The 14,707-nt window shown below is 29.3% G+C and overlaps 1 protein-coding gene across 4 annotated transcripts in view; it reads right to left on the bottom strand.

The window, feature by feature from the left end:
- LOC129975875 (protein eva-1-like) overlaps nt 1–8,960 on the bottom strand; it is a 584,415-nt gene extending 575,455 nt beyond the window's left edge. For 3 of the 4 annotated variants that reach the window (XM_056089131.1, XM_056089134.1, XM_056089132.1), the window contains exon 1: nt 7,430–8,960. In XM_056089131.1, the coding sequence (XP_055945106.1) occupies nt 7,430–7,670 (241 nt within the window). In that variant the 5' untranslated portion in view covers nt 7,671–8,960. Of the gene's footprint in view, nt 1–7,425 lie in introns of all 4 variants that reach the window. The other variant, XM_056089133.1, reaches the window with a different exon arrangement.
- Between the last annotated feature and the right edge of the window lie 5,747 nt (nt 8,961–14,707).

Here is a 14,707-nt window from a genome sequence, read left to right as displayed (position 1 = left end):
GACTTGAAATAACTAAGTGGCTTCAAAGCTTAAATATTAGAGAAAAGAAAAATAATAATTTCGACATGTTAATACTTTAATAAAAGTGGGATTTCATAAATTATTATTAAATTGCTGTATATAATATATCAAAATAGTAAGCTTCTTGTGTATCTTTCATATGAATAGAAAGTAAAGGCCGGTAATACGCAACTGAATAGCAGGATTTGTTTGCACAAGTATCTAAATCTATTAGAGGAATCGAATGAATTTAAATTGCTTTTGTTAAACTCATTACGTGCATGTTATGTGAGAAAGCAGAAACCCCGAATAATATTACCTCGTAATAAATTTATACATTTTAAGTTAGTAATGATCTTGAGTGTAATGAGATGTAAAGCAGTGAACCACAACCGCCGATAGACATCGGTAGTTGTGCACACGCGGTTCTTGAGCTTGCTTATTACCAAAATGATGACAGTTTCTTTATTATATAATTTTAAGCTTGCTTTTGAGGATTTCTGTAATGAATGATAGAGCAAACCTAAAGCATAAACTTCGAAAAATTATCAAACTTTTACACTGTTTCAGGATACTTCATATATTAGCTTCCTTTTTATATTGCCTCAGTCCCTTTGTAATTCTTGCAAATGACGACTGAATTTTTTCGGTTCGGTTACCTTCGCCTTGATTATTAATAATAATAATCTTTCTCTTATTACTCGCCAAAAAGTTGTTCCGCTGATGACATTTTAAATATTGCGCTTCGTTGCTAAACTTTTCCCTTTCAACCATTAGTTTATGCGAGAACTTGGCCATTCCGTTTTCCCTTTGAAAGCTTCAGCATATGATTTGAATAGACAAATGCAAAAATTTTGTTGAGCTTGCTTTCTCTTTTTCTACCTAAGCGGCTTACTTTCATCGTCTCGGAAACTGCAAAAATCTTGCAGGACAACTCGTAGATGTATTATTCCGCTTTTTTTTTTCTCCTGCACCGCATTTGTCACAGCCTTTCGACTTCACTTTTGAACTATTTTATTCAAATCAGCCCTTAAACTTTTTTTAAAAAATGAATATTTACGAAGATGTAAACGAAGAAAATTCTTCCCAGCCGTGTTCACTTCCTTTAGGAAAAAACCTTAGAAGAAGTCTTTTTTTTCTGGACTTTCCTCTTCATTGTGGAAATCGAAGCACTTTTAGGTTTTAAATTTAATTTCAATATTTTTCTAAAGCTTACGTATTACATCATAATGCTTATTTCCTCTCTTCTATTAGCTTTTGGGTGAGTTTTAAAGCAACAAATTCTTATCTGCAACGCTCAATATTCACTGATTCACTGATTCTTCTTGTACTGCATGTCGATGATTATTGAATGATATCTAGAAGTTGAAACATTCAAATGAGCAGCATATTTAAATTATTTTTGATGAAATAGTAATTATTTGAAAAGCATGATTTGCATAAAAAGTGTTTATGCCTTGTACAATCGTGTTATTAGAAAGCATATAAGTTTTGCAGTGCTCGGTTGTAAATGAAACATAATCCATTTTAAATACGAACCATGTCGAGCTCATCAAACATCAATTGTTTTAAACAAGATAATAAATGCCTAGAAAATGTTGACTCAAAATGACATTAGATGGCAGAAAATAGAATTTCTTATTGATAAAATTTCCTTAATATAGTAATATGAATCGTGAATCTCCGATTCAACAGAATTCGTATTGCCTTTATTCCAAAATTAATATATCTTCAAAAGATACAATATGGACCTTACGATTTGCTGCTGTTTTTAATTACAACATGTTAAATAGTACTTCAGAATAAAAGAATATAAAAAAATATATTCTGTATATACATTTGAAAATTTCTGGAACTTTACACCTTCGCTTCCATCTTTGAATATAAATTATGTTCATCCGCATCATTTTCACTGGGAAACATTTACAGAGTTTCAAACACTGGAAATATAAAATTCAATTAAGTATCTTTAAAATAAAACCATTTTCATTTTAATGTTGTTCAACAAATATTACTTAAATATAGGATGCGAAAACATTTTGTTAAGGATTAGATTTGATAATAAATTTTGCAGAATCTGAAGAAGAAAGACAATGAACATTGATATGATAATGCATAGGATTCCCACCCACAATTTCGAAGTCATAATTTGTGTTCAAATTTTTACAGCATAGAAAGATTAGGAGATAAATTCTCAATCATCCACTACACACGTCGACCTTTCGTCTATTTACCTCATGAAATAATTTCATAATAAATAAATCATATAATTTTCTGACACATTGAAATATTTTACTGCACAACTTCATATCTCACAACGTAATAAATTGCCATTTTCCATATATTGAACAAAAAAAATTAAGATAATTTTATCACACTGTCAGGCAAAATATTAAGGTCAATCTGCTCAATTATTTACTATTCAAAACAATCGTTTTCTCAATGCGTTATGCAAAGTAATAAAACAAAATAAATGGATGCAGTTAGCGAAGTCAATTCATAAAATAAAGGCAAAGTTATTTTAAACTTTTGTCTCGGAAGATCTGAATCTGTTACTCAGGCGTATTTTCGACACTTTTAAAAGTTTTGTGTTTCATGCCTTCCTCGACATTCAGTGCGCAAAGATGCAATTCAAATTAATGAGGGAATACATGAATATGCAATCTCACAGATGGCATAAACACGTGATAAATTTTATTTTGACTTGGAAAATTGTTCCTTGTCTAAAATATTCGAGTTTTTTTTTTTTTTTTTAGTTTAATTCGTACCGCAATCAGACATTTCTGCCAATCAATATTTCCTGACATGCAAAGCGAGTGAAGAGTCATTGAATTCAAATGATCATCGGATATTCCACTTAGCAAAACTCAAAACGAAATCTTGCAACATTCGAGGTTAATAACCTCCCTTGCAGTCTATTCATACATTCTTTCTCAGATGAAGACATTCCTCTCAATGAAGACATCGATAAAAAGCTTTTTTTCTTTACAAACCCGGCTGTATAACAAATGGTAATGAAAGCTGCTTGATTTGATAAATGGTTTATCCGAAAATAAAATAAACGCAATGAATGAAAAAGTTTGAAAAATGAAACTTGAGTCCAAATCAGATTTCACAATACAGATGATGAAATAATTCAATGATTCTTACTTGCGTTATTAGATAAAGCTCGAAATAAATCCTGATGAATGAATCATGATTTTAGCTTCCTATGTGTATCCTAAAAATTGCCTGCGTTAGCGAGCAGGCATTCAGAACTTACAGCGTAAATTAGGCTTTTCCTGCTGCAAGCGATTTCAAAATAATGAAGAGAAAATAATACGACTGAAAAAATATATTCAGTGGGACATAAATAAATAAAATATAACTTAACTAAATGAAATTTAATTTCTCTTTTGTACAATTATTGATCTTAAACAGTTAAAAAGTTTAGTAATTCATTTAAATTAAAAAAAATAATCTAAAATTCTAAAACAAGGTGTTGTATTAACTAATAAGAAATTTATTTTCTTGTTATTCAAATTACAATCTGAGCACAGTAAGACCAGCCCCTTTTTTAATAATAAAAGATGACAAATTTCATTTCGAAAATCAGACACATTCCTTTTCTTTCTTCGATATGAAGATTATAATGAAAATAAAAGTATTTATTTTAGCTTAAAGAACATTAGAATGTTATTATTCATACACTGGAGATATTTATTTTTTATTTCAAAAAGAAACTAAGGCGCTAAAATGTTATCTCGTTATTATAGTTTTCGCACTCCATTTACCATCTCAAACACAACGAAGAAGAATTATAATCTCTATAGCATTCGACTAAGAGATGTCGATGAAACCCCACAAATATCGCTAATCTGAGATCTTTATTTGTAAACATAACAAAGCTCGTGATAATAGCATCAAAATCATAAGTTTCCGTTAAATTTCGGGTGAAATGCATCTATTAGAATTTCATGTGAATGATAATTTAGAAGAATAACGAACCAAATACATAATTTGCTATATGGCTTCATTACAAGAAATGTAGATGCATTTCAGAATGTTATACGAATCCGTCAGATTTGAATGCCTGCCTAGCTTTGCATATGAATGCGATGACTCAAAAATGAAAGAATGGAGAGAACAATAAATATTAAATTCGCACAACAGTGTAGATCTTTGTATAACTTTATATGATACCATTCGAAAGGTGAAAGGTCTGTTACGTGTATAATGTACACATTGTAAATTTTAAAAAAAGGTAAAGCAATAAGCTAAGCAAATCATATCTTCTGTTAGTACTGAAATGCAGGACTTAACTACGCATCGAGACTAAGCACAACTCTATCCATGTGTTGTAAAATAAAGTGAAAGGCTGCCAGAAGCACATCATCTGCCTAACCCGTAATGTTTTCTTTCTTACATCAATACATTGTTAAGGTTCTGATCACAGTATGTTGGGGTTATCTTATTTTTGGAATAGATAATTTTTCATCAGAATAAGAGTGAAACAAATTTAGGAATTCGAATGTCATCTGTGGAATGAAATTTCACTAAAATTATAAAGAAAATGTTTCTTCCCCAGTTTAAGCAAACTGCTTTCTTTATTTGAAAATATTATATAGTTTGCTTTTAAAAGAAGGAGTAATTATAAAATTTGCAATATTTGTTTTAATTTGCATGCCAAAAGTTAAGAAAAAGATATTTACTTATTTCGCTTCGTTTATGTATACATATATAAGTTAATCAAATATATGAACAAATGTCACCTTTATTCAATGCTTTTGAGTTATTGAAATGTACCACTTGGAAAAATAGTTCATATCGCTTGAAATAATTGCGCTGTATATCGATTTAAATGTCATATAAATAAATGATATAACTACAATTAGAATTTTTTTTATTAATGAAAAAATTCTTGACATAGGCTATTGCAAAATTTCCTTTTTGAACTAATTGTTAATTCCACCAGACTCAAATCAGAGCAATCCATGGATAAAATTATAATCGAAATAAAAAAAATTTATTCTAATGTTGACAATCAATGGAATCGTCTTTACATTAGTTATGATTTTATTTGTTTTCAAAAATATTCTATTCATCACCTATTTACTGTGTGGGAAAACTAATTTCTCTGTATCATCCGTATTTAATGTTTGGGTCAGATACGAATATGGTAAAACACGAATAAGTAGACCCAGAAAAGTTTGACCAGTTTGCCATTGACTTGAAAGGATAGAAAGAGAGAGCAACAGCCAGAATTTCCAGTTTGTAAAGACATTTTTTAATTTTTTTTCTCTCTTTAGTTACAGATTATTCAAGACAATATCTGCTTCTGAAGTTCGAATAAAATTATTTTGTTTAATATCACTCTTTTCTTCAAAATGAGTTCTGTTCATGTCCGACGTTAAAACTGTTTTTAATTAGATTTTCTTTAAATTCTAAGAGATTCAGCCTTTAAGAAGGCTCAAAAATGTGTTCTCCAGAATCATTTTTGTAAATTTACTCGCAGGTATTTCAGGCTCCAAAAACAAAGCCTACTGTGAACAGCAATAGCTATTAATCATTTATAAAGAAAACTCTTTTCATTCCTTTCCATCAAAGAGATAAGAGCCAGAGATAATAATTTATTTAAAAACGATAATAAATTAATTTTACCTTTATATGTCACTAAAAATATTACAGATCCTGCGCACTCAAGAATAGCATTAGCAAAATAGCTTCAATAGTTCATTTTTTTTATCATGAGAAACACAAAAAATTGGTAGGATCTTTTATGATTTGAAAAAAGAATTCCCATTTCTTAAAATAAGTGGAAATAATTTTCTTACCATTCTATTTAAACAAGACTAACTTTTTTCTTCTTTTTAAAATTAGTTAGAAAAAGTCATTCCAGTTAACAGAATCGTAGGAATAAAGCTGTTAAAAAAATCAAAGCGTTTCTAGAGATCGTTAATTGTTAGGAAAACTGTTGACACTGTTGTAACTAATTCTACTGATTTAAATTGACTTAATCTATGTTTTGAAGTTGAAGAAAAGAAAGGGTTTTATTAATACCACAAAAACAAAGCAGACTTCCCTTTCTAATGAATAACCGTTTTTGCCTGACCTGTCCAAGAATTTGTTTCGAAAAGTCTTTCAATTCACTATATAATTAAGATATCTAAGTAGTTATAAAATATATTTATTTATTAGCTTAGACATGTAATGCAGTGCAAAAGGGATGTCACATCATGATGGACGAACTTGGGCGGACGCTACGCAAACAAAATTTTAAAATATTTATTTAAGTTTTTGAAAGGAAATATAATAAGGTGCAAAAGCTGATATATAATGACATTTCTTCTTACTTAATACTATGCTTAAAATCATTAAAAGTATTTAAGAAAATATAGTATTGGAAAAACATCATTAGTTCTTACTAAAAATTCTGCTGTCATAAATTCTAAAATGTGTTCTTAGATGAAACTAATATTAAAGTAGACATTAGTATTTTAAAACTGACAACATTTAAATCGAAATTTTCCGGAAATTTCAAGAATACTAATAATTGAAAGTAATATTTGAAAATAAATGCTTACTTTTACTTTGAAATGGGCGAAATCTTGTAGGAATATACAATTCAACTCTGAATATCATAAACGATATAGAGAATACAAGTATCAATAACATTATCCCCCACTAAAATCGGGCATTCATCTTTTGCACTCGGTAAAGTAATTCAATGCAAAATTATTCAGCTAACACAAGGACTTGCTTATTGCTATGAAAAACAAAAAACAAAAAATATTATAGTTTTAAGTTGAATTTTACCTAAAAATTAATCAATATCTTCTAACCGTTACATAGGTATTTTTTAACAATCAAAATTAAAAAAAATAAATGCCATGCCAAAATGATGCACCGTCTTGAATGGTGAGTGAGAGGAGTCATCAGAGTTTTAAGGGTTAAGCATCAATCGTATTGTTAAAATTTAAAAATCAAATAATAATTCACCAGAAAAACATTAAATACAGTTCTTCATAATTGTAAGGGTGAAACGATTGCTTTCTTTAAATATCTAAAGATTTCAACGGAACAATAAGAATAATTTTGCATTAATTATAAAGGTACCATGAAATGATAAAACATATATTTAAAATAATGCATATATTAAAATTTATATATACATATATTAAAATTTCTATTTCATGTTAGAAGAAAAAAATACGCCAACTTAAGTATTTTCGGCTTTCGCAATCTACTCCAAGTGTAACGGTATTCAAGACAAACGCAAGACATGTTTCCAATTAATATGTGATGAACTTAAATTCTCATATTTTTCTTTCAAACCATGTATATTTATTTATACATAAATAAAAACAATATTTAATGAAATAATATTTAAATCACGAGCACAAGAAAAATTATTAGAAAAAAAAAACGTAATTTAGAAATAGGTACTTACGGAGATTGCTGCCGGCCATAGCTGAGTGATAAAAAAATCCAAGAAGAATCCACACATGTGCATATTTCCGCACGATTTTGAAAAATCCATGACCCGCAAGTTCGCGGATGAAGACATTTGAAGCACTTAAAACCATTGTAATAGTATTGCACTCACATAAACTGCAAGTGAATTTCCAAATAAATGTCGTCACTATTTCAATAGTGAAAGGTGCTAAATACAAGCAAATATTGTTGATCATGTAATGGAAAGTTGCAAAATATTCACACAAGTCCGTCTTCTCATATTGAGCATCATGGATAGAAGAGAAAGAATGCCGGCTTTGAAGAAATTATTTTCAATCAGTTTTAATCCATTATAATCTTCCGGATGGATACGTAATAATCACCGACTATTTTTTCCATTAATTCTTTTTTATTCCCTTCCGATTAATATGTTGTGCAATCAAGCAATAAGCGAAAAAAGCAAAATTACAAATATAAAAAAATTATAACTTTCTTAATAGTTGACAAACAGTTTTACACTATCGGACAAAATAGTGTAATTATGAAACAAAAAAAAATATATCTTTCATTTATTTAAAATAAGAAAGTGAATTTGAATTCTGAAAATGATCGAAATTATTTTACTTTTTAAAACACTTTGAAATGATATTCAGTCACACAGTTCAAAACTTAAATAAACAAGATTGCTCATTTTTGAGCCGAACAATGCACAGAACTTTTATAATATATCTACTTGAAAGTGCCTCACTCTCTGTTTTAGCGAGAAGTCATTTCTTGCTGAACCATCTGTATTTGAAACTCAGCGGCATGGCAGCCGGTATAAATAGAAACACCTCCCGAGAATCTACCACAAAAAAGGTGGAAAAGCGAAAAAACAATCTTGACACCAACCCTCACCTGTTCGGCGACAAAAATAAGCACTGGAATCCGAGTCTTTAACCTCTGGTTGGACTCATCAGAAGATAATGATGACTCTAATTATAGACGTTCCACAATCGCATTCACAACGGACTGTGCTTTACGTCAGGTGATACGAAGGTGTCGGATCACGCAGCAAGCAACGAAACGAAGAGCTTCGGTGTTCAAAAGAATATTACGATGACTTCAAATCACAAAAACACCACATGGAACTATTTTCCATAGATCTTCAATCAAAGGGTCTTTGATCCTGTTTATGCGATTCCCAGAGATCTATTAGTTGAAGTATTAGTTAAATCAAATAATTATGGATACTATTTCGAAGAATTAGAGTTTCAATGTATACTTTCATGTCATTAAAAAATTCAATTTCTTTCCTATATTTTGAACACTTATTCGACTCTCATAATGAAGCATTTTATGAATGAAACCTACACTTTTCAGTTTTGAAAATACTTTCAGGCTTTAGGAAGTCGACAATCACTGGAATGGAATCCAACCGCGAGCGCACGCGCGGACTAATCCCATTCGGGAACGGACCAAGCGAGTTTTCGGAAAAGGATGCTCCTCCTACGCGCGAGTTCGGCGTTTCGACTGATGTGGAGGGAGCAGAGAATATTCCTGACTGTTCTCCCGCCAGAGAGCACTGCGATCGACTGTAGTGGCGGGAAAAGAATGCAGCCCTGTCGCCAAACCAACAGGTGCTCTATCGCGCCAACCCCAAACTTTCCCCATCGGATGACGAAGTTTCCACTCCATCCCGTGGCATGGCAAGATTCGTATTCCGGCTCTTTTCTCTTGAAAAATTTCTTTGTTTGAATCGATTTCTGAAGCCGAAAGTGAAAGAAGATTTTTTCAATTACAGAAAAATTTGTGAAAATAAATAAAAATTCTTTTCTGTGTTCAAGTGATCCATATTAGAGATTCCCGTTCTTTTAGCATTCGTATCAAGTTCTTCCTACTCCTCCTTCCTTGTCTTGTCGATATGACCCGAAATGATTCTGATTTCATCTCTCAGCATCCATATTTATCCCAAGCCTTACTTTCCCATACGCCATTTTTTGAGCAATTCGTATCTACTTTCTGTTTGCGTGACGCCTATGTAGGATAAAAGCTTAGCTTAGGATAAGATTAATAAAATTCTCTTTGTCCAATTTTTCCTTTTCTCTCTCATCGAATTGCCTATATTGTTTACTGGCATTACCAAATATCGACGAATAAAAGGTGTGCTTACAATATATATGAAGATAGTTTAGATTCTGAAAAACATAGTATAATGAATATTTTTTAGATAAATAATCAATATCAACTGTTATGAGAAAAATGCAGGTAACGTGGACATAATGAGATTGGCCTCTTTGTTCACTTAGACGAAAATATCGATATTCGTACATAGATCAAAAATAAATTTTCTTAAACCGCAACTCGGCTCAGCACTTGGAATGACACAGGTCATTCTTTACCAAATATAATTATAAATGATAAAACATATATATTTTAATATATATTTGTGTATCCACTTGTTTTCCCCTATTTTTCTTTCTTCCCTTTTTGCATTTGTGCCTGCGACCTTATATTTGAAATTTATTTTCTGTCAATTGCGTACTGACTTACATCTGTAAGCCTTGTGGTATACTTGTTGGCACACAAGGATTTATACATAGAGAACAAAAATATATATATAAACTCATATTATTCTCCTGATATTGAAAACAGGGCCCTTTTGTATATCCAATTTATTGGTCTTATTATAGTATTAAGATTTAAAAATTTTCATGAGCTCCAAATTCTGATTTTTTAATATCTTATTTTAATGACGTTGGAAACAAGAATTTCGTATAATTATTAAATAAGCTACAATAGCCAAAAAAAAAAAAAAAAAAAAAAAAAAACGTTTTGTAGTAAAACACTTTTTTTTTTTTATTTCTCTTACTAGAATCCACAAAACTGTCTCTAATTAGATGTATCAGGATAAATTGCAAAAAATATTTATCAAGTCATTCTTCTCTTAAGAGAAAGAAGTCTGATAAATTCTATACCAAGAAAGTATTGTTCCCGTAGCGAATAAGTTTTGATTTGAAATTGCGATCTTGAAACTTAAATCTGTTTTTAAAAACATTTCAATAACGTACTAAATTATTTAACTTTTGAATATTTATTTTTCTTTTTCTGGCTTGCAAGATTGTGACACCGTTATCGCTTAATTCTACGGAATCAAATGACAAATTAAAGGATGAAAAAAGCACATGTATATCTGTAACTTGACCGTATGGAGCAATTCTAACTACTGAGAGGAATTCTTGATTCATAAAATTCGCATTACTTTTTTTTATTATTATCTTCTGACATATTATTTTTGTTATTTTGTATTTTTTTTTGTCATTCTTTTCTAGAAATTGATTTTAAACTCTAATAGCAACATATATGATTCGATAATGTATTATATTAACTTCAAAAATGAGGTCTTTTACTCTTTTTTTGATTTGTGAAATTTCTATTAATGATAAAAGATATAAATGCTATTTTCGTTAAAAGGCTAGCAGATTTCTTGAAAACCACTGACTTTCATCAGAAGCTATTCGTCTGCGTTATCGAATAATATAGAGTGGTTTTAAAATTAAAGTAAATGTGTAAAATGTTTCAAAAATGAAATTCCTTTATTCAATAAAAGAAGTAAAATTATGAAAGAACAAATATAAATAACTTAGCTTATGAATTATATAAATGAAAAAAGAAAATGCCTGAGTTTGTATTCCATTTTATAAATAGAAATTCAACTGTGAAAGTGAAAATATTTTCTCCTTTTCGAGAAAAAGAATTTGCAAGATATTTTTTTTTTCGAAAATCGCTTGTTTACTGTTTTCATATTCCTGGACTTCCAGCTCATTTATTTTTTACTTATGATCATGGTCCACCTCGGTGGAAACTGTTTAAAATCAAAGATTGTCATTTAAAATGAATTACATTAAAAATTTCAGCAAGGCAGTTATTTCACCTGTAAGTTTTATAAAAAATAAAAAAAATCCCTCAAGATGTTGGATAACGCAGGAATTAAAATTTATATTCAGAATGGAAAAAAGGCGATTCAGCAGAATTTTGCATATCAGTAATCATCAATATTATTAAAATCAGTTTTGAAGAAATAATTTGCTTATGCTTTGGACAAACATGAGATTATATTTGATATTTCATACATGATTTCTCAAATTCACCAAAAGGTCAAGTCAATGAATGTGAGTTCGTCGAATTAGTTATAGGATGATCAATACATGTTGACATAATATTAACAATACCGTTATTCTGGAAAAATCTACTTCAAACAATCGGGCTGTAATACAAATATATTTTGAACATTTTTCTGAAATTCTACGTGCACTGTGTTAAGAGGAGTTTGAAGGATTTCATCAAGATATAAAATACATGGAAAATGATATCAACGGTGCGGGAACATAAATGTGATGAAAAACTATCCTGGGAACTGAAAAAAGGCATTGAACTATTTCTAAAATTTAAATAACAAAAGTATTTTTATAAGAAAAAGCAAATAAAATTGTCTGGATTTTATAAACTAAGTTCCTTCAACATATGTATGTGATTTCATTATTATTTCATTTTTCTGGTATTTTTTGAGTAAATTTTATTAAAATAATGAATGTCTTGAAAATTGCTCATATGGGGGTTTAGACAAAGCAATCTCAAACTCAAATCTTTAATTTGATCATTGTAGCAAATAGAAAAATGGATATTATTTTTAAATTCACCAAAGCAACCATCATGCAAATTTATAACATATTTACTTAACCAAGACATAAATTTACATAAACTGCAGGCAAAAAGTAAAAAAATTCAATAATCTGTCTTAATTTAAACTGATTACATGAAATAATCCTCTTTCATCTGTGCTGTTAGCAGGAAAGAAATAACATTTTTCTGAATAGCATTTCCAATATATATATATCTTATATATTTAGCATTTCTAATATATATATATATATATATATATATATATATATATATATATATACTAGCCGCCTTTGGCGACCAGCCGGTTCGCCAATCTTAATGTTCGTTAAAATTTTAATAATTAAATATTTTATGCAATTTCTACTTTAATAGCTTCTTCGTCAAAATATTTTAAAACTTCAAATTTTGATTATCATATAATTCATTCATAATATTATAAAGGCCTTCAGTCATAACGTAATATGTATCTCTCTCATTTTCTGTTAGCACCCGTAGAATTTATGCTTTAAATTAAAGTGGAAAGAATTTATCTTCAATTAATATAATAATATTTTTTACTGAAACAAACCATTTTTTTATAATCTGATTACTGAAAATAGAATCACTCAGCGTTTAAACTTTATGGGCACTAAAGAATATCTTTTTAAATTTATGTAATATCTCAAGAGTTGGTCAACAAAATTTTCTTAGATTCATTATGAGCAGATCGATTAATTAACAATGTTTAAATTTAAATGCACCAAACACTAAGAAAATAAAACGAATCGTTTAAAATAAACGGTTGAAAACGGTAGAATTTATGCTTAAAATTAAAGTGGGAAGAATTTATCTTCAATTAATATAATAATATTTTTTACTGAAACAAAGCATTTTTTTATAATCTGATTACTGAAAATAGAGTCACTCAGCGTTTAAACTTTATGGGCACTAAATAATATCTTTTTTAATTTATGTAATATCTCAAGAGTTGGTCAACAAAATTTTCTTAGATTCATTATGAGCAGATCGATTAATAAACAATGTTTAAATTTAAATGCATCGAACACGAAGAAAAAAAAACGAATCGTTTAAAATAAACGGTTGAAAACAGGTTTTAAAAAAACTACTTAAAAAACGATGTACTTAAAACTATAAGCATATACAAAAAATATATAACTAACATAAATACAATTTACTTACAAAAGCATGCAACTAACCCAAAAAATAATTTAAATCATCCATTGATAACGTTGTCATGGCAACAATCAGAACAGAATGCGCATGCGTGAATTTTCTTCGCCGGTTACGTAACGCAAATACGTGATTTTTTCTACGCCAGTTGGGGTAACGCTATGCGGATTAGAAATTTTTAATTTCCTTTATTCTGTTTTATTTTAATTCAAAAGTACTTCAGAATGAATCTGAAAGATTGATTCATTAGCAAAGTTTAATTTTAAATGCATCAAACATTAAGAAAATAAACAGAACCGATTGAAATAATCCGCCGAAAAATTTTAACCCTAGCCTCATTACTGTTGGGAGAAAAAAAAAACTGAAGCCTTTCTCGTTTGGAGCTGGGGATAATGAAAGATTTTTTTGGCGGAAAAGTTGGCGGTGGGGAAAATGGAAGATTTTTTTGGCGGGAAAGTTAGTTTTTAATTAATAATTAAAATTCTAATTAAAAATTCGAAAAAAGAAACCCCAGGTGCACATTCCCAACCTCCAAGGTATACATGTACCAAATTTGGTAGCTGTATGTCAAACGGTTTGGCCTGTAGAGCGCCAACACACACACACACACACATTGAGCTTTATTATAAGTATAGATATAGATATAAACAAAAACATTAGGATTCCCGTCTTACTGCGCTTTTAACAACCTTTTCATATGAAATCTTTCGACTATTAATTCATTAATGAAATCTTTCTGCTATTAATTAAAGCAGTCCATCATTTTAAAATTTGTAAGGCGTCGAATATTATTAAATATGATATAAAATCGATTATTATAAAATAATAAGAAAAATAAAATAATTTTAAAAAATAATAATAATTTATGAATGTAAATTTAATACAAAAGAATTTTTATGATTTTTCTTCTTATCTTCATTAAAAATGATAAATGCAGGAAAAATAGCGGTTGCAGGGGCTTGTTAAAATATAAATCAACTTTCTGTTCGATTAATTATGAGTGGTTATTGCTTCATATGACGCTGCATATCTACCACAGTAAAATCATTTTTTATGAACATAGTTTTTGTTTGTCGAATATATTTTTAATTTTAAAGAAATAGCGAATATAAAAATTAAAAAACTCTTATTATTAGCTTTGGAATAAATTTTTTTAAAGTCTCACATTTCCGAAGAATATTTTTTAAGCAGTATCTCTAACCTAGGGATTGCAATACCGGTATACTGGGATACCGAATAACGGAATTTTGAGCCATTTGTTCAATTTTGTAATACCGGTATTCACAAGTTTAAATACCGTTTTTTCGGAAATTACTAGAATTTTTTTTAAAATTATCCCCACTATATGTTCAGGGATCGCCACCATAGCAAAATAGTAAGCGTTTTTGTTTTTATGCCGCCCTAAATGGCGAAATTAATTACACTGTGACTACAAAGTTGC

Source organism: Argiope bruennichi, chromosome 7, assembly GCF_947563725.1.
Source record: "Argiope bruennichi chromosome 7, qqArgBrue1.1, whole genome shotgun sequence".
Classification (NCBI taxonomy): Eukaryota; Metazoa; Arthropoda; class Arachnida; order Araneae; family Araneidae; genus Argiope; species Argiope bruennichi.
The sequence above is the reverse complement of the archived record's forward strand: the minus strand, read 5'-3'. Positions and strand labels throughout refer to the sequence as shown.